General features: G+C 42.1%; 1 protein-coding gene across 1 annotated transcript in view; it reads left to right on the top strand.

Annotated features, from left to right (window-relative positions):
* LOC311043918 (regulator of G-protein signaling 3-like) overlaps nucleotides 1-25,000 on the top strand; it is a gene marked incomplete at its 5' end in the record, with an annotated part of 44,803 nt that overhangs the window by 16,427 nt on the left and 3,376 nt on the right. Inside the window, 12 exons of the mRNA XM_084055342.1 lie at nucleotides 5,367-5,690; nucleotides 8,047-8,128; nucleotides 9,342-9,447; nucleotides 11,036-11,144; nucleotides 12,496-12,591; nucleotides 12,640-12,771; nucleotides 15,323-15,362; nucleotides 16,174-16,487; nucleotides 17,334-17,417; nucleotides 19,656-19,767; nucleotides 20,492-20,652; nucleotides 22,681-23,221. Coding sequence (XP_083911468.1) covers nucleotides 5,367-5,690; nucleotides 8,047-8,128; nucleotides 9,342-9,447; nucleotides 11,036-11,144; nucleotides 12,496-12,591; nucleotides 12,640-12,771; nucleotides 15,323-15,362; nucleotides 16,174-16,487; nucleotides 17,334-17,417; nucleotides 19,656-19,767; nucleotides 20,492-20,652; nucleotides 22,681-23,221 — 2,101 coding nt within the window. The remainder of the gene's footprint in view (nucleotides 1-5,366; nucleotides 5,691-8,046; nucleotides 8,129-9,341; nucleotides 9,448-11,035; nucleotides 11,145-12,495; nucleotides 12,592-12,639; nucleotides 12,772-15,322; nucleotides 15,363-16,173; nucleotides 16,488-17,333; nucleotides 17,418-19,655; nucleotides 19,768-20,491; nucleotides 20,653-22,680; nucleotides 23,222-25,000) is intronic.

Here is a 25,000-nt window from a genome sequence, read left to right as displayed (position 1 = left end):
CATGACCGTTTTCACAAGTCTCAAGTATTTATCTTACCATGAATATTGCTCTTTAAATCTGGCTTGTATTTAGTTGTGGCTACTTTCAGTAACTCCTCCAAATGTGTGTCAATGAGAACATATTGATATTGGCTGATATATTGCCCAATTTGATACTTTTTTTGACGATATATTGGCTATTATGCAGCCGTTCTCATTTTGGTGAACAAGTTTTATTTTTTTATTTTTTTTATAAAATAGCATATCTAAAAGCTCTATGAGCTTGTAGGCTGGCTATTTTTGAGCATTCTATTTCTTTAAAAGTTTTTAAAAAGTTTTTCAAAACGACTGACTTGATTTTGCACTTTGTTTTTTACAAAACATAGGTCAAAGCATTGGTAAGAGGTGGGCTTGATTTAGGTCAAGAATCAAGAAGGGTTTTCTTTGTCACTTATACAAGCACAAGCTGAGAGGTGCACCGATGTGAGAGCACTGACAGAAGTCAACAGTATCACCAGTGATACTCTGGAAAGCATTTTAATCATTCATAATTCATGTCCTGCTGTCACAACTGTTTTCTTCAGTCAGAGCCAGTCAGAGTGGCCCAACACACGCCACATACTCTATCTATCTATCTATCTATCTATCTATCTATCTATCTATCTATCTATCTATCTATCTATCTATCTATCTATCTATCTAGTATCTAACTAACTGCACATCCATCTATCTCTACAGTGTGTGTGTGTGTGTGTGTGTGTGTGTGTGTGTGTGTGTGTGTGTGTGTGTGTGTGTGTGTGTGTGTGTGTGTGTGTGTGTGTGTGCTCGCGCGCTTGTGTGTTTTTGTGTGTGTTTGGGGGCAAGGAAACTTACCGCTTGTACTGGAAGTGCATTATAACATCAACATAAATGATGCAATATAACTATACAGTACACCCACCCACACACACACACACACACACACACACACACACGCACACATAAACACACACACACACACACACACACACACACACACACACACACACACACACACACATAAACACACACACACACACACACACACTCGCGTACTGTATGTGTGACACACAGTCAGTACGTTTATTTCTGCTCCAGATGTTGTGAGTCGCTGACCTGAATAATGTATCTGTACAGTACCTCCTCTCCTCTCCTCTCCTCTCCTCTCCTCTCCTCTCCTCTCCTCTAAATACTAAAGACAATATACTGTAGTGTAGACAATAGTATAGTTGCTTTTTTTCCCCATATAATTCTGTAGAAATTTACTTAAGATGATACAAGTTCTTAAAAGTTAACTGTGCAGGTAAATACGGTATTAACCTATAAATATACATTGTAAATTCAAAATATATTTGAACAGAGTCAGGGTGCTGATATTGTGCATGTTGACTCACTGGAAACACTCTGCTACACCAGTGGGTCTCAAAGTGTGGTCCAGGGACCGTCATGGTTCCTTGAGGGGGTTCCATGAATGGCCCCTTACGTGTGGGTTATGGGGGTCCTTGAAATTAAAAGGTTTGAGAACCACTGTGCTACAGTAAATTGAACAGAGCCTTCATTAGTATCATTGGTAACACCTGTGAAGGAAGTAAGGAAGAGGCCCAATGTCTTTCCAATATGGATGCTGTGCAAAGAGCCTTAAGTAGCTTTGTATTTGTTTCCCTGGGTGGATCCTCTTCCACTCCTGATATCACACTCCTTGAGTATGCGATGTGGTCGCAGGGTGGATTTAGCAGTTCAAACATAGATTTCTAACATTTCTTATAACATATCTAGTGTTTACGAGAATGACAAATGATATCATATCACAGGAGTATTGTCTGTCCTCTGATCTCCAGTAGGATCTGATCCTTCTACTCCTTAGCTAACTCTGTCCTCTGAACCGGTATGAGTGTCAGTTTGAAATGCAATGCTCATGTATGACAATCACATTGAAAATCAAGCAATCAAGCAATCAAGCAATCAAGCAATCAAGCAATCAAGCAATCAATTTAGCACACATACTTCAGATGCAACTCTTAAGTGCTGAACATTAAAAGTTGGACATAAAAGAACATGACAATTAATAATCAAACAATACCATACAATACAACAAAAGTGATGGATTTTTGGATAGTGTGAAAATAAAAACAAGATAAGCAAGACTAATGGAGCATTAGTCTATAACTATGATAACTATAAAGATATTGTCTTAAACAATATTGTAACTCAAGTGGATAGCAGAGTCCACACTACAACTATAACGACAACAGTGGTGAACAATGAATTGCAGTTATATAGTTACAGTATAGTTATATAACTATTATATTTATAGATTAGTTATAATTATAGTGCTCGCTGCTTGGTGTATGACTAAAGGCCCAAAGGAGAAAAAACATGGTCTATATGCATTATGACTGACATGTGACTATGACTGTAAATTGAACTTTTGGCCCCCAATAGAGATAGAGAGATAGAGAGAGAGAGAGAGAGAGAGAGAGAGAGAGAGAGAGAGAGAGAGAGAGAGAGAGAGAGAGAGAGAGAGAGAGAGAGAGAGAGAGACCTTTGACCTTTAACCAAGCCTTTATTAACCTTCCTTTACACTCAAACAGACATCAGAACATGCCTACTCATTCAAGAGAGGACACTCTAAAATACATTATTTTGACACCCACCATTATTAAAACCACATTCATGTAATTTATAACAACTTTTATTTTTTCTCAAAGAGACAAAAAAGAGAGAAATATAACAAGTGAGAAATATCAAGCTACGGCTGTTTCTATGTACACATTGGTGTACACATTCATAAAGTCACAGACTTTGAGATTTGAGACAAATGCAAAGTGCATTACAACAAAATGTATTATTATTACTATATTATTGGTGTACAGAGAGAGTAGCGGCCTTGAGGCTTGAGGTGTGCTGAGCGTCAGGGGATTTGAGACGCGCTTTCCCAGACTCAAAAGCTGCTTCCTGTCCATCAGGAAGCTGGATACTCTTATTGCACTCTGTTTGTCCCCAGGAAGTTGATTTATTAGGCCACACGTACATGCAAAAATACACATGCTATTGTTTTACTTTACATTGTATCATACACCTTGAAATAGAGACATGGTGGCATTGTGTTTTTCTCAGATGGCATGTTTAGTAATGCGAGTTTGAGTGCACATGCATGGAAGGCCACTGCAGCAATAGATATTGTGTTTATTAGACAACATTTGACAAATTGATATGCATGCCGTGAATAAACACGCACATAGACAAGTGCTTTACTTTGAGTCTACCTTACTACAGTATCCTACTATATACTATGCAGGAAACCTTGTCTGTCCATGTTTCCTTCTCTCTGTTGTCCTTCTTTATTGTGAACTTGCACATGGACATTAACCATTAGCATTATGCAGAGAGCAAGGAAGCATATTTTTCATTTTCCCATATGTAAGTCGTTTATTGCCATTCTTGTGAACTCTCACTCAATTAAGAGAGGGGGGAGTGAGTGACTCAGTGAGTAGTGCCAGGGCTAATTGATTGGCAGGTGTTTCCAATTGTCTTCTTCTGCTCTCCTATATAGTAGAATGCTGGGGGTGCGGGGCTTAGGACAGGGCTACACACTCACACACGGACGCAAAGAACTGGCTCAATGGTGCAAATGCATAAAGAACAATGATTTAAACGTCATACTGTAGCAAGCAGCAGACCCAAGGCTGGGCACATGTAGCCGGAAGCAACTTAGAGCATATCCTTAACCTCCTAAGTTGTATACCTCTATTGACAATCCATAGGTGAGATAGAAAAGTGATTGTATTAAATGACGATAAACTCACCAATATTGCACCTCTATAGACAGCTTGGGTTGTCCTCTTTGTCTCTGTAAAGGCTTTGTTTCACAAAAAAAACACCGGTGTTGTAAGCAACTTTCCGTAAATGTTAATGCCAACTGCATCCAGTGCAACAGATCGGCTTGCACAAGTCCGGGTACAAAGTGTTGATCCAATATTAATCAATATTCTGTCCTGCATTGCCTATTTCTCTCCTCAAATGTTTTCAAAAACATTATTTTGTGCACTGTTTAGCTGAAAAATGTTATCATTGTGTTTGTTTACATGTCTGCCTGCCTTGTTGAATATGGCAACCAAGCACTGCAGATTGATTGATTCATTTGATTCAGGTGGGTTGAATTCAGTGATTGACCAATCAGAATCAAACATTCAACCAAGCTGTGTAATAATGTAATTTAATGCAATAAAATTGGACTTTACTTGACGATGAATTGTCACACAAATATATTTTTTTGGCACTAAACATTGGAACATATGAATACAAATTACATTTCTGTTTGGCCTTTAGGCTTTATAAGCTAAAATTGCACCAGGCGATATGACAAATAATTTAACTTAATGACTGACATATTTCATACCTTCATACTAAAAATGTAAAAAATATATATATAAACAGTGGAAATAGACAATCTACAAGCTCACAACGCAACGCGTTGATGTAGATCTGCTATTTCTGCTATTTTTGAAAAATGTTTGAAAATGTACTGTGTGAACATTTTCCAACATGAAAACATTTTTGACGATTATGCAAAAATAATAGCGATTATCTCAAATAATTGCGATTAGGCAATTATGTCATAATTGTGACAGGCCTAGTTCTCAATGGGGGGAATTACCACTTAAGAGGATATGGTCCTGGATGCACTCTAAAGTTGCTTGCGGCCTGGGCACACGTAGCCCATATAGACTGTCAGAGGGTCATACATTACAAGTTAGTCATATAGTAAAAGTTGAAAATCTGATTATTGTGAGATCCTGTTATTACTATGAATGGATATTCACACGGGGAGGGGTCTGTGTGTGTGTGTGTGTGTGTGTGTGTGTGTGTGTGTGTGTGTGTGTGTGTGTGTGTGTGTGTGTGTGTGTGTGTGTGTGTGTGTGTGTGTGTGTGTGTGTGTGTACAGGAAGTGTGCATGCTTATCAGGTGTCCCCACAAAGTTGTAGCTGGTGGGTGTGTGTGTGTGTGTGTGTGTGTGTGTGTGTGTGTGTGTGTGTGTGTGTGTGTGTGTGTGTGTGTGTGTGTGTGTGTGTGTGTGTGTGTGTGTGTGTGTGTGTGTGTGTGTGTGTGTGTGTGTGTGTGTGTGTGTGTGTGTGTGTGTGAGAGAGAGAGAGAGAGGGGGGGGGGGGGGGGGGTCGTTTCCTTGTATTGTTGAGCTGGCTGTTCCCATGAGGGGAGCGGTTTTAACTTCCACCCAGTAGCACAGAACTGAACAACATCACAACCAGTACAACGCCAGACTGGTCCTACTGGAACCTAAACCGTTTAAAAGATATATAGTTTTGGGTCTTTTCTGCCTTTATTTGATATAGTACAGTGGGGATTGACAGGGGAAAGAGTCAGGGAGTGACACGCAGCAAAGACTTGCTGGGCTTGGGAATCGAACCTGGGACTCACTGTTAAGCTACATCAGACGTATGGTACGCGACTTAACCCGGCCATCTGCACCCCTGGAACCCCAACCATTTGACGGACTCACACGCAGAAAGATAGAGAACTGGAACACGAATACAACAACAGACTGGATAGTTTCTGAAACAAGAGGAAGAGAGGAGAGGAGAGGAGAGGAGAGGAGAGGAGAGGAGAGGAGAGGGGGAGAAATGCACACCATCCACAGATTGTGTCGAGACTGCATTGGACAAAATCTACCTCAGGTGGGTTTGTGTGATAACCGTCCAAAGCCCGGTTCTTGAGCTCGGTCGCATAATAATAGTGTCGCATGCTGAAAATAGCAGATTTACAAGCTCACAGTGCGTCACATCTGTCGGCGTTGTGAGCTTCTATGTGTGTGTGTGTGTGTGTGTGTGTGTGTGTGTGTGTGTGTGTGTCCTGTGGGAGTGTATGATGTGTTTTGTGTTCATACAGTGTGTGTGACTGGTGACTCAATAATTCAAATAAATTAAAATTGAATGTATTCACAACACAGATGGAAAGCAGAGAGACAAGCACTATTTCTTTCTTTTTCCTTCTGTATCTCTCTCACACGCACACGCACACGCACACGCACACACACACACACACACACACACACACACACACACACACACACACACACACACACACACACACACACACACACAGACTCAAAGTGAAATGTTTGAACAGGCAGCTAGCTGACATGTTGACCAGAGGTAGAAAAACATACCCCACACCCCCGCCTGTCTGCTACAGACCTCTCTCTCTCTCTCTCTCTCTCTCTCTCTCTCTCTCTCTCTCTCTCTCTCTCTCTCTCTCTCTCACACTTAAAGGACTACTTCACCCATTTTCAACTAAACCCATTTTCAACCTATCTTCATACAATTGGTCCTCACTAATGTTGATGATATTATGGTAAAAATTAAATCTACCCCGTCTGTGTCTCAGAAGAAGGCTGTGAACAGTTCAGAAACCCGCCTACCAGTGAGATCAGGGAGTTGTTTTTTTTAAACAAGATTTCAAATTGTTTTATTTTTTATTAATGCGAGAACAATGGCTTCCATTAAAGCATGCTAACTTTCCAGGAATAGAAAGCCTGCAGTTTAGCTTTGATTCTCCATCGATGATGTCACTGGTAGGTGGGTTTCTGAACTGCTCTCCTCTGAGACACAGGCAGAGTAGATGTTTTTTTACGATATCATAATGAGCCTTAATGAGGACCAATTATATGAAGATGAAAGTGGAAGTTGAAAATGGGTGAAGTGGTCCTTTACATCTTGAATACATAACCGTAATCCTTGTTTTTCCCGCTGTGCATATATCTATCTACTGCTACTGCTATTGCTACTGCTACTACAGTAGTTCTACTATTTTGTGGTTTTCATCGTTTAAGCAAAGATGTTATTTTTGGAAGATACGCCGTCCCGTGCTTCTCCACTAGGTGGGAAATGGTACACAGGTCTCCAAAATGCTGTCTGACGTCACATCTTGTGAACGTCCTATGATTACTATTTCTAGATTTCGCAAGAGTGTGTTGCTGGGAAGTAGATTTTATCCTGATCCACAGAAATGTGTGTTTCATTCTCGGAAGAGTGTGTGGCTTGTGGGTACAATATTTTGTTCAGTGACCATGGGGCTAAAGAATGGTTAAGAAGCTGTGTTCACGTTCACTTCTCCCATTGGAATTAATTGACTCACCATCTACCTCTGTTCTCCTAAGGAGGCGGCCACCTACATCACACGGATACGGGAAGTAAAACGTAAAAAAAAATGGCGTCTCTTGCTTTTCTATTGTTTGTCTTGGGTTGAAGTCAATGAGAAACAAGCCAGTTCGGTTTCTCCTGTACATTCTGTTTCCTGAGAAGTTTAATCTATCTGTCAGTTGAAGATTTAAAGTCTTTTGTCATCAGAAAACTCCCAGGGAGAGAACGGTCTTTACCCCCCGCTCCTCTCTTCCTCCGTTCCCACTGTCCTCAACCTTTCTTTCCTCTGTCGCTATTTAGGTTGCCGTGGGAACAGAATCTTCAAACAGGCTGGCCCTGCGAAAAGAAAGATATGCATTTATCTAGAGAAACTCACCTCCCTATATTACATACAGTATGACATATTAAACACATGAACACATCAAACATTTTACATTAAAGGTAGTGTAAATTATCTTTTTTTGGTTGAAATAAAAGTTTTTTTGTTCAAAAGTTAAAGCTCTATATTGTGATAGTAATCATTGCTTAGAGTTCTTCAGTAACAGGGGTCGATTGTCTCTCTAGCTCTTTAGTAAACAGAAAATACATTTTCAAGTGGGTTGCCAATTTAATCTAGTCAGGAAACAGAACCCATTTATCAGCTTCAGATTCAAATTTGAATTTTGTCTGCTCATTTCTTTGTGCCATCACTTCCAATTTCACTTGTTTATCCATGAGTTCGCTCTCCTGATTTGACGAAATTGGTATCCTGATCCATGTATTTTCCGTTAAAGAGCTGGAGCGACACTGTATTGCAATGATCACTACTATATCAGAATATAGAACAATTACATTTTTTTTTTTTAACTGTACATTGAACACATTTTGTTTGTTTGTTTTTTTGTTGCTACAGGTGAACATCGCCCGTGGGAATGATGGATTTGGCTTCACGATCTGTGCAGACTGTCCTGCCAGAGTTCAGGCCGTTGAACCCGGTAAGATTCATGTCCTCTCTCCTTCTGCCTTTCCTTTTTGAAGACAGGACATGTCAGGATAACGATTCCACAATCTCTGAATGCCGCATAGAGTCTGGAACTACGCCTCCTGAAAGCCGAGAACGCAAGCTGTCATCCGTTCACGAAATATCTTTAACCACTTAAACCCCTGTATGGTTGAGCGGAGTCGCTCAGCGCTCTATGCTAGTGTATTTGCTGTTTTCTTTTATTGTGGGGAAAGCTTTTGCTGAAAATAGCAGATCGACAAGCTTACAACGCGTCGCGCTGCGACGCGTTGTAAGCTTGTCGATCTGCTATTTTCGGATGCTGGGGTTTAAAGGGGTATTTCACTTTCAAATTCATCTTCAAAGTCATTTTATCGTCTACTCAGGCTTTTGGGAGCACCCCGGGCAGTTTTTAAGCTGCTTGATTCAGTATTTAGATATATTTGATATTCATTTTATCAGACACGCGCCCTTCCTATACAAACCCATTGTAACTTCAAACTCCATTTTAACCATGTTAGATTCATCGGAAACACCCGTCCTCGGTTCTGGTGACTGATGTTGATGCGTGAGGAGACGTGTTTTTTCAATTACGTTTTTTTCTGGGAAAATGGAAAAAAAAAATACAATAAAAAAAATGTAAAAAAAAAATGAAAAAAGTAATTGAAAAAACACGCCCCCTCACATTATTAGGAGGGCAGGATGAGTCACCAGAACCAAGAAAGGGTGGCTTTGATGAATCTAACATGGTGGTTGCAAAATGGAGTTTGAAGTAATAATGGGTTTGTATAGGAAGGGGGCGTGTCTGATAAAATGAATATCAAATATCTAAATACTGAATCAAGCAACTTAAAAAACGTCCGGGGGGCTCACAAAAGCCAGAGTAAACGATAAAATGACCTTTTTAAAAAAAAAGTGAAGCATTCCTTTAAGTGGTTAAGATATATTTATTTTAGAATTGTCATTTCATTCATATACATTTTTGCCAGACCCAAGGGGTCGGCCTACATGAGGCTTTGTCCCTCTTTCGTCCATACATGGGCATAAAAGGGACCTCGGTCCATTTCGTCCATACATGGGCATACAAGGGACCTCGGTTATTCTGGGTCTGGCAGAACCAGGTCTCCTGGTCTTGTTTTAATGTACATGACATTATACAGTATGTACAGTAAGCATCAATGTGTGTGCGTTTGTGTGTGTGTGTGCAGGTGGCCCCGCCCATCGCTCAGGCCTCCAGCAAGGAGATTCAGTTCTACAGCTGAACGGGCTTCCTGTGGAGCACTGGAAATGTGTGGACCTGGCTAACGCTATCAGGTACACCCACTATGTGTGTGTATGTGAGCAGTGGTGGAAGAAGTATTCAGATATTTTACTTAAGTAAAGTAGCAATACCACAATATAAACATGTTACTTTAGTAACCAAAAGTACCAAAATTACTAAAATTAAAACTACTGAAATGTTTGAAAATAGCAGATCTACAAGCTCACAACGCGATGCGACGCGTTGTGAGCTTGTAGATCGGCTATTGTCAAATAGCCTATGTATAAAATAGTGGTTAATGTATGTTTTATAATATGATAATTTATATCTGCAAAGTAACTAGTATCTAAAGTTTTCAAATAATTGAAGCGGAGTAAAAGTACAATATTTTCCTGAGAGATGTAGTGGAGTTGAAGTAAAAGTATGAAAAAGTGGAAATACTCCTAAAAATTTTACTTAAGTATAGTATTGAGTAAATGTAATTACTTTACACCACTGCGTGTGTGCGTGCGTGTGTGCGTGCGTGCATGCGTGCGTGCGTGCGTGCGTGCGCATGTGTGCGTGAGTGAGAAAGATGTAATAATGTGGTTTTGAAAGTGGCGGCCGCTTTGAAAAAAACAAACAAAGAACATGCAAGGGATAATGAATGGTGAGCCGGTCATTGTTGAGAAATAAACCCAGACAGGGTGATTAGACTCCGACGCCGAAGTAGAGGGGTGTTTATCACCTTGAAGGGGTTTATTTCTCAACAATGACAGGCTTACCATTCATGATCCAGCATATTACATGTCTCCTGAGTAAATACAGTAATAACCACAAAATGATTTCACAGATTTTAAGAGCTTATGAAAATAGTCCATTAGATTATGCCAGGTGCGTCCAGTGCAACAGGTTGGCTCGCAAAACTCCGGTAGCCGGTAGGATTAGTGTCAATCAAATAATATGAATCATTAAACTGTTGCCATACTGTATGTCCCGCCGCTAAAACATTCATTTCTTAATGTACTGTTTAGCTGTAAAATGACATTGTGTGTTTGTTTGCATGGCTGCCATGTTGAATACAGCAACAACCAAGCACCGTGGATTGTTTGATTGATTGATTGATTGATTGATTGATTGATTGATTGATTGATTCAGCTGCACATTCTCCATTAATAGCAATGGTCTGTTATTCATAGGTATTCCCTCCTCTAGTATAGAATACGTTTAGTTAGACTATGGAATATTGTAGGCCCTATGTCCAAAACTGTTTCTTTTTTATTATTATTTTAAAAACATTTTACAATTGTGAAAATAGCCTCGCAGTGCAATGCGACACGTTGTGAGCTTGTTGCTGGTGAGCTTGTAGACTAGTGTTGTGAGCTTGCAGATCTGCTATTTTCACTATTGTGTGACACTATTGTATCATTACGAGAAAAAAAAAAAGTTGAAATATGGCTAAGGTTTCTGCCCGACAGCAACAATATGTTTAGTGGTTCATGGTGGCCCAACACCGTTAGAGACTTTTTGTTGGTTTGTCCTTTAATTTGTCATCTTTGTGTGTGCGCGCGTGCATATGTACGTACGTGCATGCGTGTGTGTGTGTCTGTGTGTGTGTCTGTGCGTGCCTGCATGTGTGTACCGTACTGTATGTGTCTCTAGGTTGTGTAGTAACAACATCGTGCTGATTGTGTGGAGAGGTCTGCCCGTTATGAAACCTTATTTTGAAGGTTTGATTCACCAACCAACTTACAGAGCAGCCTCAGACAGCGTGAGTCATTATCATTATCATCATCATACTTTACTTTACTTCATTTGTTCACTTACGGGACAGTGCATGTTAACCAATTAAAACCGGGAAAGCATCTTTGTCATTTTAGATTTGTGCACTATTCAAACATAGCAGATATACAAGCTCACAGCACGTCACTTTGTGCTGTGCTGCGAGCTTGTACATTTGCTATTTTTGAGCGTTTTTGAACAAGTACTGGTTTAGAAGGTATCCGGAAGGCTTGCTTCAAAACACACTCTCATCCATTTATTTCACGGACCGCTCGCCCCCAGCTGTTCTTGTATTTGTTTTACTGAGGTTAAGTTTAGGAATAAGGTTAGGTTTAGGCATAGTTTTACTGAGGTTACGTTTAGGAATAAGGTTAGCTTTAGGCATAGTTTTACTGAGGTTACGTTTAGGAATAAGGTTAGGTTTAGGCATAGTTTTACTGAGGTTACGTTTAGGAATAAGGTTAGGTTTAGGCATAGTTTTACTGAGGTTACGTTTAGGAATAAGGTTAGGTTTAGGCATAGTTTTGCTGAGGTTACGTTTAGGAATAAGGTTGGCTTTAGGCATAGTTTTACTGAGGTTACGTTTAGGAATAATGTTAGCTTTAGGCATAGTTTTACTGAGGTTACGTTTAGGAATAAGGTTAGCTTTAGGAATGAAGGTTACGTTTAGGAATGGAGGTTACGTTTAGGAATATTATAAGGTTAGCTTTCGGCATAGTTTTGCTGAGGTTACGTTTAGGAATACCTGATGGCTACCGTTCCGAGGTCGCCGGATTTGACCTGGGGCGAGCGTGTTTTGGGGCGAGCGTTCTTGTATTTGTTTAGAAGGCATTTGTAGAATCGGCCTCAGGTCTTAATGGGTTAATGAACATTCAATACCTGTACAAGAATTCAATCAATTGAACATTAAACGTAAACATGCCGGATTTAGCTAGAAGCTCATTTCCATTCATAGTCCCACATATAAACTCATCACAATAACAACATGACAAAAATGTTTAATTACAACAATATACAACTGCCTACAAATACATAATAAAAAGAATACCATATCAAATCTAAGCCTAGCTAACTACCTAAACAACTACAGTACTATACAGTCTAATACCTAATAGAATATCTAAAGCCTACAAGACATTTAAAATGTATCGATGGTCACATGTTTAAGACATTTAACCATTGTTTTGGTTGTGTTTTCATCATCATCACTATTTTTATTAAAGTCAAACTGCCTAACTTTATTAAACAGGTTATTATATAATAACAATAATAACAATTATTATGATTATCATTATTATTATTATTACATTCATGACACCTCTTTGTTGTTCTGTTGTTAGTTTACAGGCAGGAAGCTGCTGTCTCGCCCCGCCCACAGCAAATATGGCCGCCGGAGAGGGCGGGTCCCGGGTTCAGGGTTGAGGTCAGGGTTAGGAGCCCTGGGGTCCTTATGGAGGGACAGGAGGGAGGGGAGGGAGGAAGAGGAGGAAGAGGACGACGAAGAGGAGGAGGAGGAGGACTTCTCTCGCACCGCCACCACGCTCAAAGGCACCCGCGTGACATCATCAAATGGGGACAACTACATCATCCTGTCGCCCATCAATCCAGGCAGTCAGGTGAGAGCGGAATGGGCGATAGTTAACTGTAATGAGGTACCTTAAAGGAATAGTTCACCCCCAAAATGACATTTTTTCCTATCGATTACACACAGGGGTCATCACCATGGCAGCTCGTGATATTTTCATTAATATTTAATTTTTGCCACGGACATGCAAAATAATATTTTTTTTCCAAAAACACAGTGGCCTAGCCCTAAATGTATACTAAAGGACTCCTAATGGGTCATAGGGTCTATTCCAATGTGCTGCACATTTTAAAACAATAGTATGTCTGCATTAACAACTGAGCCACTTGACCACCAAAAAAAAATCCTAATTATTTGGGATAATAATAATTGAATCTAATCAGTAGAGACAGTGCTTCCATCACATAAGGACCACTTAGCTGCAAAGGTGAGTGGGTGTGTATTATACATCATATGGCTATTATAGAGATTGCTGGCTTTTCAAAGGACAGCGTTACTTAGTTTTTGTCACATTCCAAAGCCAATAATTTGATAAGAAGTACAGAAGGAGTTCAAATCAAGTTCTACCAGCTAAACCATTGGTTTGGTTTGTGGATTCCATTAAGGTGATCATGTATTCTGCTGTTGATGTGAAAGTCCAAGGCATGCAAATGTAACAATAGAAAAAAGACACACACGACAAGCTACACTTGATTTGATTCATTAGACGTAATAATGACATGTTAAATGCTTCTCACAGAAACGTCAAGGATAAAAGGCCAATGGAACACTGGAACAAGGAAACTTGAGAGATAAAAAAAGATATGTAGGCCAACATGATGAGTGATTCATGAATGAAGGGCATGCCATTTCATTGAATGCAGTCACAATAGTTTAATGCGAAGACACCTAACTGTCATGATTTATGACCTTTATCTGCATGACTCAGTACACATACTGTACATGTGGTGAATCACTCATCTAAGTAAGCATAACATAAATCAATCTGTGCGTAAACAACCTTTACTAAGTGACAAATATGTGCCATTGTTAAGAGAAAACACTAGTTCTAAATACACAAGGCCTGTTTTAATCAGAAACTATGGAAGCACAGATAGTGTAATGACTGTTCAATGTATTAGTATTTAATATATTATTATTTTTTAACAGATACAATACATGCATTGTAGGGCAAGTTGATTTCAGAGGCGAGCATTTAATGCGAAGGCACCTAACGTTGATCAGAGGTGAGCTAACCTTTAGGTTGGAGAAGGACTCAGGCTGTGGATGGATGGTTTCCATGGATTACGATTGTTGAGTGTTATTATAGTTGTTATTTTCATTAGGGAACACTTTGAAACACTGTCTCTCAACTAACGACAGCTTTACTTGTCCAGTTCTGCCCTTTGCATTAGTAGCAAATAGCTCCTTCTGAATAGATGACATGCCTTCTGTTTTTGCTCTTCTCCTGCACCATTTTTTCCCACTATGGTCCCTCGCATACCGTTGACATTAATTATGACCACACCAAATTGTCTGACCTGTAGGCCTACACAATGCAATTGTGTGCAGGCACCATGTGCAATACAAATCTCCTGCACATTAATGAGCATGTTACTTTACGAGGCACCAAAGTTATTCAAACACATTTTTTATATGTTTTTACATTATAATGAAGAATATATATAGGCTATACTTTGAATTTGTTTTCAAAATAAAAAAAGTGCCACGTGTACAGACATGTTGATGACCTCTGATTACACACCTCATGGAGACTTGAATTCATGGATATTTTTTCATTTTTATGTTTTTTGTCGCATTCCTAAGCCAATAATTTGATGACCGGCAGCGGTTCCTATCAAATTATTGGCTTTGAAATGTGACAAAAACAAAAAAATATCCATGAATTCAAGTCTCATAGGGGGACTAATCGATAATTATTATTTTTTTTGTTGGGTGAACTATCCCTTTAAGATATAAGTTAACTGGACACAGGGCCACTGGTTCCATCAATCAAACTACTGACATTTTATCATTGTGGCATTGACTTATCTCCACCATGCCGGACGATTATGTTTTCGCCTCTGTCCACCCCTGTGTGTGCATGTGCGTGAGTGCGTGCGTGTGTGCGTGCGTGTCCATCTGTGAACAGCTAATCTCTGGCACAGCTGGAGCCATAGGTGTGAAACTTTTCATGCACACTCCCAGTAGGCCAAGGAAGAACCTCCACCCCAAATTGTTCAAATCAGCCTCATGATGGCAGCTTCAACCGGCCGCTTCACACTTTGGCCTATAACCCTTGAACCGTAGGTCGTATACAGTCCCCATATGCCCAATTTTGCTTCACACCTTCACACTTTTTGATACTACTACAATAGATTTTGTCCAAAAGTCATACTAATCAATACACATTAGCAATGGAGTCATGTGATCAAAATGCGTCAGTCAGATTTGTCATATTCCTATACAGGGCTAGGATCGACTTCCAAAGTTTGCGGTCCCTGGGTAGCCAACCCGGCATGGCGGAGATCTTCTTGTAAATGTCCAAAATAGATTGCTAATTTCATAAAACGTCCTGTTTTCTCTCTTTCTGTCTCTTTCAGTTATTGCAATCTGTTTGTCACAACAGGAACGCCACTATTGGTAAGACTCCTTTAGGTTTTACATTACACTTTACTGAATTATTACAGTAGCCAGGTGCATGAGGCACTATATTCATGATACCACTTTACACAACAATTTTACAAAGTCAAGGGCTTTACAGAACAGGATCAAATCAAACAAACACAAGCAGCAAGATACAGATAAAGAAATCTACTTTTACGGCACTATTACTATTACTGCTAGTGCTACTATTACTATAAGTACTTTTGTAGGTAAGTAATCTCCAGTGGTGGAAAAAGTACTCAATTTTTTTACTTAAGTAAAAGTATCAATACTGCAATGTATACTCTGTTACAGGTATGTCCGGAATAAAAAAATTAGAGTAAATGTACAAAGGTATTGTTATCAAAATATACTTAAAGTACCAAAAGTAGAAAGCACTCATTGTGCAGAATGGCCCATTTCAAGTTTTCAAATCTATAAAAAATATTTTGAAAATATCAGATCTACAAGCTCACAATGCGCATCACAACGCATTGTGAGCTTGTAGATCGTCTATTTTCAAATGGCCGAAATGTATATAGGGCTGAAGTGGGTAATGTATGTTTTGTAATAATAATCTAAATCTACAAAGTAACTAGTAACTACAGTTTTAAAATAATTGTAGAGGAGTAAAAATATAATATTTGCCTCCATGTAGTGGAGTAGAAGTAAAAGTACTGAAAACTGGAAATGTTCCAGTAAAGTAAAAACACTTCAACATTTTACTTAAGTACAGTACTTGAGTAAATGTACTAAGTTACTTAACACCACTGGTAATCTCCATGTATTTTACACCCATTACATTCAGGCCGGTTGTACCAGACTCATCCCAACAGGGGGCTCCACGAGCAGCACCCTCCCCTCCTCCACAACTGTCCATCTGCGTCGTTCAGCAGTTGCACCATGCCTCCGTCCTCCTCCTCGCCCACGTCGTCATCGTCGTTGCTACAGCAGCCGTTCAGCAGCTGCACCCTGCCCTCCTCCTCCGCCTCGTCGGCCCAAGCTGACAGCCACGGCAACTACCAGAACTGTACCATCGTCCAGTCCCACCTGCCTTACTCCGGCTTCGGATCTTACCTCACGCTGACGCCCAAGACGCTCATCTTCCCTGTGTTTGTCCAGGTGAGAACCACATCCACACAGAGACGCTACAGCCCAAATCGGTCATGGGGTCTGCCTACTTTTCCATTAAAAAAGGAATAGAGCCTGCACACTGGTAATGACGCAAAAAGCTCCGCTTTGTATTTATTGCGTACGTCAACGTTTCGGGCCCATTCAGACCTTCATCAGGACGTATACAATGGAAAAGGGCATACACACACGTTTATATAGGGTACATCTATGCACTGATAGGCTCACCCCAATAGGGTAGGTGTCACAGTCGACTCAACAGGAGGTTGGCTTTGCATAAAGTAAAAAAGATATAGATATAAACAGTGTGGGGGGACACAGTGACATGCTACAGTATAGGACATGAAGTGTTTTTTGTTTGAACAGGGTCTAAATAATAATAAGGGGATCGCCACTAGAATCCCACCACATAATAGTCTCTAGGGTTGTCCGATATTGGCTTTTTTACCGATAACCGATATACCGATATTGTCCAACTCTTAATTACCGATACCGATATCAACCGATACCGATATATGCGGGGATTATTGTGATTAGGGTAAGCTCAAATTTCATATCACACACACCATATACAGTAAGAACTCCTGTAACTTATTTATAAAGCAAAAAAAAAAATTTTTTTTTTTTCAAAAACCGATACCGATATTTTCCCGATATCAATTTTTATGCTAATATCGGCCGATAATATCTGGAGGCCGATAATATCGGACATCCCTAATAGTCTCATAATATCCGTTAATAATATCCGTTGTTTGTCTTGCACCTGGGCCACGGATGTGCGTGCACTACCTTTTTCTCTGCCTACTTTTCGTTAAAGTGCTCTTGTTTATTTTGTAGCCACTGGACCTTTGTCATTCAGAAAGAACTCTACTGATGTCAGAAGAAATGATTCTTCATAATGGCAACCTTGTTCCTGCCAAGGTACAATATTCTACTACTACTACTACTACTACTACTACTACTACTACTACTACTACTACTACTACTACTACTACTACTACTACTACTACTACTACTACTACTACTACTACTACTACTACTACTACTACTACTGCTACTACTACTACTGCTACCACTACTACCACTACTACTACTCCTCCTCATATTAATACTACCACTACTACTTCATTCAAGGTTGCGGATTAGAGGTAGAGGCCAGGGTAGACACAGACCGTGACAGTAACCCCCCCTTCAAGGGACGGCTTCCAGACGTCCCATTACTTTGACCAGGAATGAGCAGGGTGGGAGGAGGGGGTCCGAAGAAGAGAGACTCTGTCAGGGGAACAGAGAAAAGGGGTCTGGGGACATTGGACCCCACGTGGACAGCCTGGTGGCTGTACTGGGGCAGAACAGGTGACATCAGGTGTAATGCCAGGAGGATGGACCAGGGCTGAGCAGGTGACGCCAGGTGGACGCCCAGGATGCTGGGACGAGGTTGAAGAGGTGTCGTCTGGTGGACGGCCTGGTAGCTGGGACGAGGCAGAGGAGGTGTCAGCTGAAGGAAGCAGCTGAGTAGAAAGACCTCGGGCAGGCACAGGTCACCAGTGGAGATGACGGACAAGGGCTCTGGCAGGTCAGCGGCCGATAGGGCTGCTGAGGGTGCAGAAGGCGCAGGCAGGTCATCTAGGGAGATGTCTGGCAAGGGCTCAGGTCAGCAGCAGATCCAGCCGGTGAGGGTGCAGAGGGCGCAGGCTGACTGGGCTCCAAGACACTGAGCAGCACGGGCTCTGGCTCCGAGGAACTGGGCAGGACGGACTTTGGCTCCGGGACGCTGGGCAGCATGGGCTCCTGGTGGCGTAGGGAGGCATGGCGACCACGCCTTCTCCTGGCAGGCCCACGGTTCCCCACACAAAAGGCCAAGCGAGACCCGAGGGTTCGAGGGATGGAGCTGACGGCAGGCTGGAGATGGCTGGCCGGGTGGGCTTGATGGCATGGCGACCCAGGGAGATATTGCCCCGTTTGTTGGCACTATACGGGGACCTCCTCGAGCCAGGCTGGTGCCCCGATATGGATTTGGGGCGTGAAGTGGTTCCGAAAAAACAGGGTTTTTTGCCTTGCTACAAAAATAGGAAAGCAAGTCAATGTGCTGAATATTCTGCTGGTCTGCATCAGGGTTGGTGGGTTGCAGGCTCACCACTCCAAGCCTTATAGATCGAGGAGCTGGCTGAGAAGCACTGGGAAACAAGCTGGTGTCTAAAAAGTTTTTAAGCCTCCCACAAATGACATCCAGGTGAGGGACAAAATGACTAACCCACAGCCTCTCTTTAAACCACAGCTGCTGGTTTACAATCTCCTCTTGGGAATTCAAAACGCTGGTTTGGGGGAGAGGCCATGAGACGAGCCACCACATTTTCAAATTCAGTAACCTTCCTCTGAAAACTCTGTAGCTCTGCTGGGTTCATATTTACAGTCAGTTTATACTGTCAAGGATGCGGATTAGACTGAACCCAAATGCAAAGACAGAGAAGATTTCAGTGCATTTAATGGCAGAAAAGGCAAATCTTACAAGTGCAGTTGCAGGCTGGAGACAAGCAGTCCAAAAAGGCACAGCTTACAAAGTGACAGGTAGGAGAGCAAACAGTCCAAAATGCAGGTCCAGGTAAGCAACAAACCAAAAACCTCCAAGACAAAACACAGAGGCGACAAAGTATAAACTTACAATGAGTATGTTAAATGAGTCCAGTTTTATAGGTGGTAGGTTGATTGGAGAAGTGTCCTCAGGTGTGAAATGGGCATGGCACTGTTGGACTGATGAGGGAGTGGAAACAGGTGTGTGACAAGGACTGAAGTGTGGTGGAATGGAAAGTGGGAGTGGCCAGGGTAGAGGCAGACCCTGACACTACTACCAGTACTACTACTTCTCATATTACTACTACTACTACTACTACTACCACTACCGCTACTACTACTACTACTACTACTACTACTACTCCTCATATTACTACTACTGTTATTACTATTATTCATACTATTCATATTACCAGGATTCAAGCCTTGGATTGACAATATGTACTCATGGGTCACATCTCAATATATGTGTGTGTGTGTGTGTGTGTGTGTGTGTGTGTGTGTGTGTGTGTGTGTGTGTGTGTGTGTGTGTGTGTGTGTGTGTGTGTGTGTGTGTGTGTGTGTGTGTGTGTGTGTGTACTGCCCTTACAGGTGACTGTGTTAATCTACACGGATCTGCTGCTGTTGACCAGAGAAGACGTCAATGGACACTGTAACGTCTTACAGAGTCCATTCTACCTGAAAGACACACAGCTGAGAGAGAGTAAGTAGAGCTGCAGCTATTCAGGCCGAAAAGTTTTGTTTTGTTTGAACAGCAGCAGATTAATGAGAGTGAAACAGCAGCCTGCCTCTACTTTGTATAGCGACTGTCTTGCTGACCGCTTGGTTATTTAGCTAAATATCTGACCCACTGTTGGCTGAGCAACATAGCCTTGCCATTTAGCTTAGCAACTCATTTAGCTTTAGTCAAACAGTGCTGCCAGCATCTGTGCCAAGAGACACAAGCTACACAAGTGTACAAAATGAACCAAATGGACCCTTACGGGTCCATTTGGTTCCACTTGTACACTCTCAGAGTTACACACCCGTAAAGGGCCATTTGGGAGTGTTTCCATTGAGCCAACATGCACAATATCAGCACCCTGACTCCGTCTGACCAGAATGGAACAGAGCCTTCATTATTATCATTGGTAACACCTGTGAATGTCTTCATAATATGGCTGCTGTGAATAGAGCCTATGAAGGACAAACTAAGGCTATGGAGCCTTCTTCAACGGACAGCCGAAACGTTTGTCCTTCATTGTAAAGACATGGAGAACAAATAAAAAAGTGCGACCCGTCACTTTTGTAAATTATATTGGTCTAAGAGGATATCGCTACAGAGGAGTCAGAGCGCAGTGGTAACAAAAAGTTTATCTATCCCTACTATGCACGTCAATTTCAATGTGTGTGTGCGTGTGTGTGCGTGTGTGTGTGTGTGTGCGCAGCTCCCGGTGACAGCATGCAGCTGTACATAAAGGACACGCAGCGTGTTTTGTGTTTGGAAGCCTTCACCCCGGAGCAGAAGAACCGAGTGACGCTCTGTCTCCACGACAACATCAGAATACAGCTCTCCGTCTCCATGGAAACCATCCAACAACACCAGCAGGTACACACACACGCACACACACACACACACACACACAGGTTTGTATTGCTATACTGTACTTGTAAGGACATCAACATTTTAGGACTGTGATTTGATGAATGCCATTTTTACAATTATTTGACATTTTTAACCGTAAGCCACGACGCCAGCGTGCAACTAAGTATAAATCAGGCATAGGCCTAACCCTAACCCCTAAAACTAACCTCTAAACGTAAACTCAACTCTAAACATCTTTTGTAGCCATAAAACAACCACCATTTGTCTTGTGAGGACGCACGCCACACACACACACACACACACACACGCACACACGCACACACACACACACACACACACACGCACACACGCACACAGCAAGGCACTACAGCAGGGGTGTAAAATTCATTTTAGGTCACAGGCCGGATCAGCCTGCAGTGTCCAAGCATCCAATGAGCTTTCGGTGTACCTATGGTGACAAGCCTGTCTTGCCGTGCCTGCTTATTATAAGAGACTTTGGGCTTGTCTTTCTGTAAAGTCGCTTGTAGAAATTGGTAGTATTTGGCCGTGCTTCATAATGTTGTTTGAAGCAGTGGTTCTCAAACATTTTCATGTCTGCGGACCCCCATCAGTAGCCTGCAGTGCACAAGCCATTCAACAACACTCTATAAGCTCTAAATAAAAAGAGCTTCCGATGTGCCACCTGTTTATATATACGTAAAGAGTGTCTATGGTCTTAAGTAGGTGGCGGATGGAATGAATGCGAACCTTGTGCAGGCCTACTGCCCAAAATATGTATTGTATTATGTGATTTACGCGTGCAAATGAATCAAAACCATGGGAACACATTGTTTCTCATGCCCACAAATGAATAAAAACACACCCTGTGTGAAGGAAGCGGTGCCTTTGGGGCGGGCCTTAACTCATTTCAATTCGTCCCTATTGGTGGTCTGAGTCCACTTACCAAATTTGTACTTGGTAGCATGCTGCAAACTGGAATGATGGCTGTTTAAAGCCCAGCCAATGGGCAGACAGAGGGGGCGGGGCTTAAGTAATGACAGTTAGTCCCTATTGCTGGCTTTAGTCCATGTACAAAATTTGTACTCCCTAGCATGCTGCGAACTTGAGTTATGGCTGTTTGAAGGCCAGCCAATGGGAAGACAGAGGGGGCGGGGCTTCAGCAATTCATGCTGGTCCCTATTGGTGGTCTAAGTCCACATACCAAATGTGGACTTGGTGGCATGCTGCAAACTGGAGTTATAGCTGTTTAAAATCCTGTGCTCATCCCGTGCTCATACGGGCGCGGGGGGTCCCTGGACCCCTCTTTGATAACTTCATCAATTCATGCTCGTGCCTATTGGTGGTCTAAGTCCACATACCAAATGTGGACTTGGTGGCATGCTGCAAACTGGAGTTATAGCTGTTTAAAATCCCGTGCTCATCTCGTGCTCATACGGGCGCGGGGGGTCCCTGGACCCCTCTTTGATAACTTCATCAATTCATGCTCGTGCCTATTGGTGGTCTAAGTCCACATACCAAATGTGGACTTGGTGGCATGCTGCAAACTGGACTTATAGCTGTTTAAAATCCCGTGCTCATCCCGTGCTCATACGGGCGCTGGGGGTCCCTGGACCCCTCTTTGATAACGTCATCAATTCATGCTCGTCCCTATTGGTGGTCTAAGTCCACATACCAAATTTGGACTTGGTGGCATGCTGCAAACTGAAGTTATAGCTGTTTGCTTCTTTGCCGTGCTCATCCCGCGCTCATACGGACGGACGGACACGGAGACAAAGTCAAGCTTAGAGCGGTTGGCACCGCTAAAAACGTACAGTAAGAATTAATTGCATAATTTGTGATTACAAATTAACCAAAATAGGAGTGGGTTATATCTTGAGCATTTCGAGCGCTCAATGTACAGTAGTTAAAAGGGCCACAATATATACAGTACGGATATTTGTTCTCTCCAGGGCTCCATGTACAGTACGTATATTATTTTAATGTTGTTGTTTTTTAATGTTTTTCTCTCTCCTCTCCTCTCCTCTCCTCTAGGATCAGTACCAGTCAGACTTCGGCCTCCTCTCGCTGTCTCCTGACGTCTCCTCGGCCCCTCACCCCTCCCTCTGCGACCCCGCCCCCTTCCCCGCCTCCTCTCCTCCTTTCTCCCCCCACCCTGCCTACGGCTCCTCTCCTTCCTTCCTCTCCTCGTCTCCTCACAACCTCCCCTGTCCTCCCCCCTCCGTCTGGATTGAGAGAGAGCGGGGAGGAGGAGAGGAGAGAGAAGAGCAGAGGAGGTGCAGGAAGGAGCGGGAGCGAGCGAGGGAGCAGGAAGAGGAGAGGGTTATCTGGAGGGAGAGAGAGAGGAGGAGAGAGGAGGAGAAGATTTGGAAGGTGAGAGACGGGAGGAGAGAGGAGGTGAAGGAGGAGAGGCAACAGGGAGAAGGAGAGAGCTGCTCAGAGATCTCAGAGCCCGTGGGAGGAGGTCTCTGCTCCTCCCCTCTCCTCCTCTACCCCGAGGAGGAAGAGAGTGATGATGATGATGATGACGAAGAAGAAGAGGAGGAAGAATACAGCTCTCCCTACAGCACTGGAGGTTAGAAGTCAATTTGAGTTCAAAACAAGGGGCTAGCATCTAGCTTGTAAATTGAGGCTATATAGGAGGTCTGACAGTTCATACTGTATGAATAGCCTGTAGTCTCGCTGTTTTACCCCTGCTGGTTGCAGAAGCAATTAGGCTCTATTCAAGCCGATGGGTTTTTGGCCAAACTTTACACTTGATTTTATTACCTTAATAAACATTGTCATAAATACTATATACTTCCAGTCGCTAGTTTAAAGTCTTCTCTCAATCACCATGATATGCGTTGTGGTAAATTATGGTCCCATTTATTTCAAAATGAATGATAAAGTAAGTTTCTAGGGTTTCTACTGGTTCTACCGAGACCCGCCCTTGCTGCGGTTTTAGCCAATAGCATTCATTTCCGTTTGCATTTCGGACCGGATATCAACTGGATATAGAAAGATGGCGGATTGAAATCGCTGCAAAATAGGCTTCATTTACGGTCTGTAGAAACCAATGGCGTGACGCTGTCCATATTATTTTCACGGTCTATGATTAAAAATGAGGAATGTCAGATTGAAGCCATGAGTTCAACTGGAGTTAAATAGTTACCACAGGAAGACACTGATTCAGTTTACAGATAGACAATACACCACACAATATGCCACTGTATATAAACAATAACACAATATACCACTGTTTATAAGCAATACTGTATAAACCATTTGTTCTCAAAGTGGGGTCCGGGGACCCCCAGGTGTCCTTGGGGGGGAGTACCAGGGTGTCCCCAGCTAAATTAGTTAACATAGCGTCACAATCATTTTAACCACTTTAACCATATTTTATACTTTGGCTTTTCAAAAATAGCAGATATACAAGCTCATAGCGCGGCTATGAGCTTGTAGATCTGCTATTTTAGAAAAATCCTTGGCACAAAATATTTTTGAGATGGGGGTCCGCAGCCAAATACATGTCAATTTGGGGGTCCTTGACATGTTTTTTTTTTTAGAACTCAAATATTTAGTATTTAGATTTGAGTTAGGAATGTTGGCTTAAAAGTATATATATTCAAAGGTTTGCAAAAATGTTCAAGATTTTTCAAAAATAGCAGATCTACAAGCTCATAGCGCGGCACCAGCTTGTATATCTGCTATTTTTGAATAGCCATAGTATAAAAGGTTAAAATTATAGTGACGCTATATTAACACATTTTGCTGGGGACCCCCTGGTACCCCCCCAAGGACCCCCGGGGGTCCCCGGACCCCACTTTGAGAACCAATGCATTAAAGGATAACTTACGTTACTTACTTATGTTCAACCTCACTAATGCTCATTATAAGATGGCACACTTTCTGTCTAGTCACTCTGTGTCTCATTGGTACCAATGACATCATTGATAGGCATTCCAAGCTCGTAGAAAATATCGCCTTTCACTTCCTGGAGAGCATGCTGAAATAGAAGTAATTGTTCTTGCTTTACCCATTAAAAACCGGGTAAGCGCCTGTGTCATTTTCGATTTTTTCATTGGCTATTCAAAAATAGCGGATATACAAGCTCACAGCGTGTCACTTCGTGTCGCGAAAGTGTGAGAACTACTGATTTAGAAGACAGAAATGGAGGGCACGGTGGCGCAGTCGGTAGCGCTGTCGCCTCACAGCTAGAAGGTCCTGGATTCGATTCCCGCCGGGGACGCTGTGGGCGCTGGGGGCGTGTCTTCTCCTCCGCGCCATCAGCGCCCATACCCTAGTTGGGGTTGGCGAAAGGGCCTACTCTGTGTGGAGTTTGCATGTTCTCCCGTGTCTCTCAGGGTAG

The sequence above is a fragment of the Gymnoscopelus microlampas genome (genome assembly GCF_963454915.1).
Source record: "Gymnoscopelus microlampas genome assembly, chromosome: 4".
Lineage (NCBI taxonomy): Eukaryota > Metazoa > Chordata > Actinopteri > Myctophiformes > Myctophidae > Gymnoscopelus > Gymnoscopelus microlampas.
This window is presented reverse-complemented; position numbering and strand designations above follow the sequence as displayed.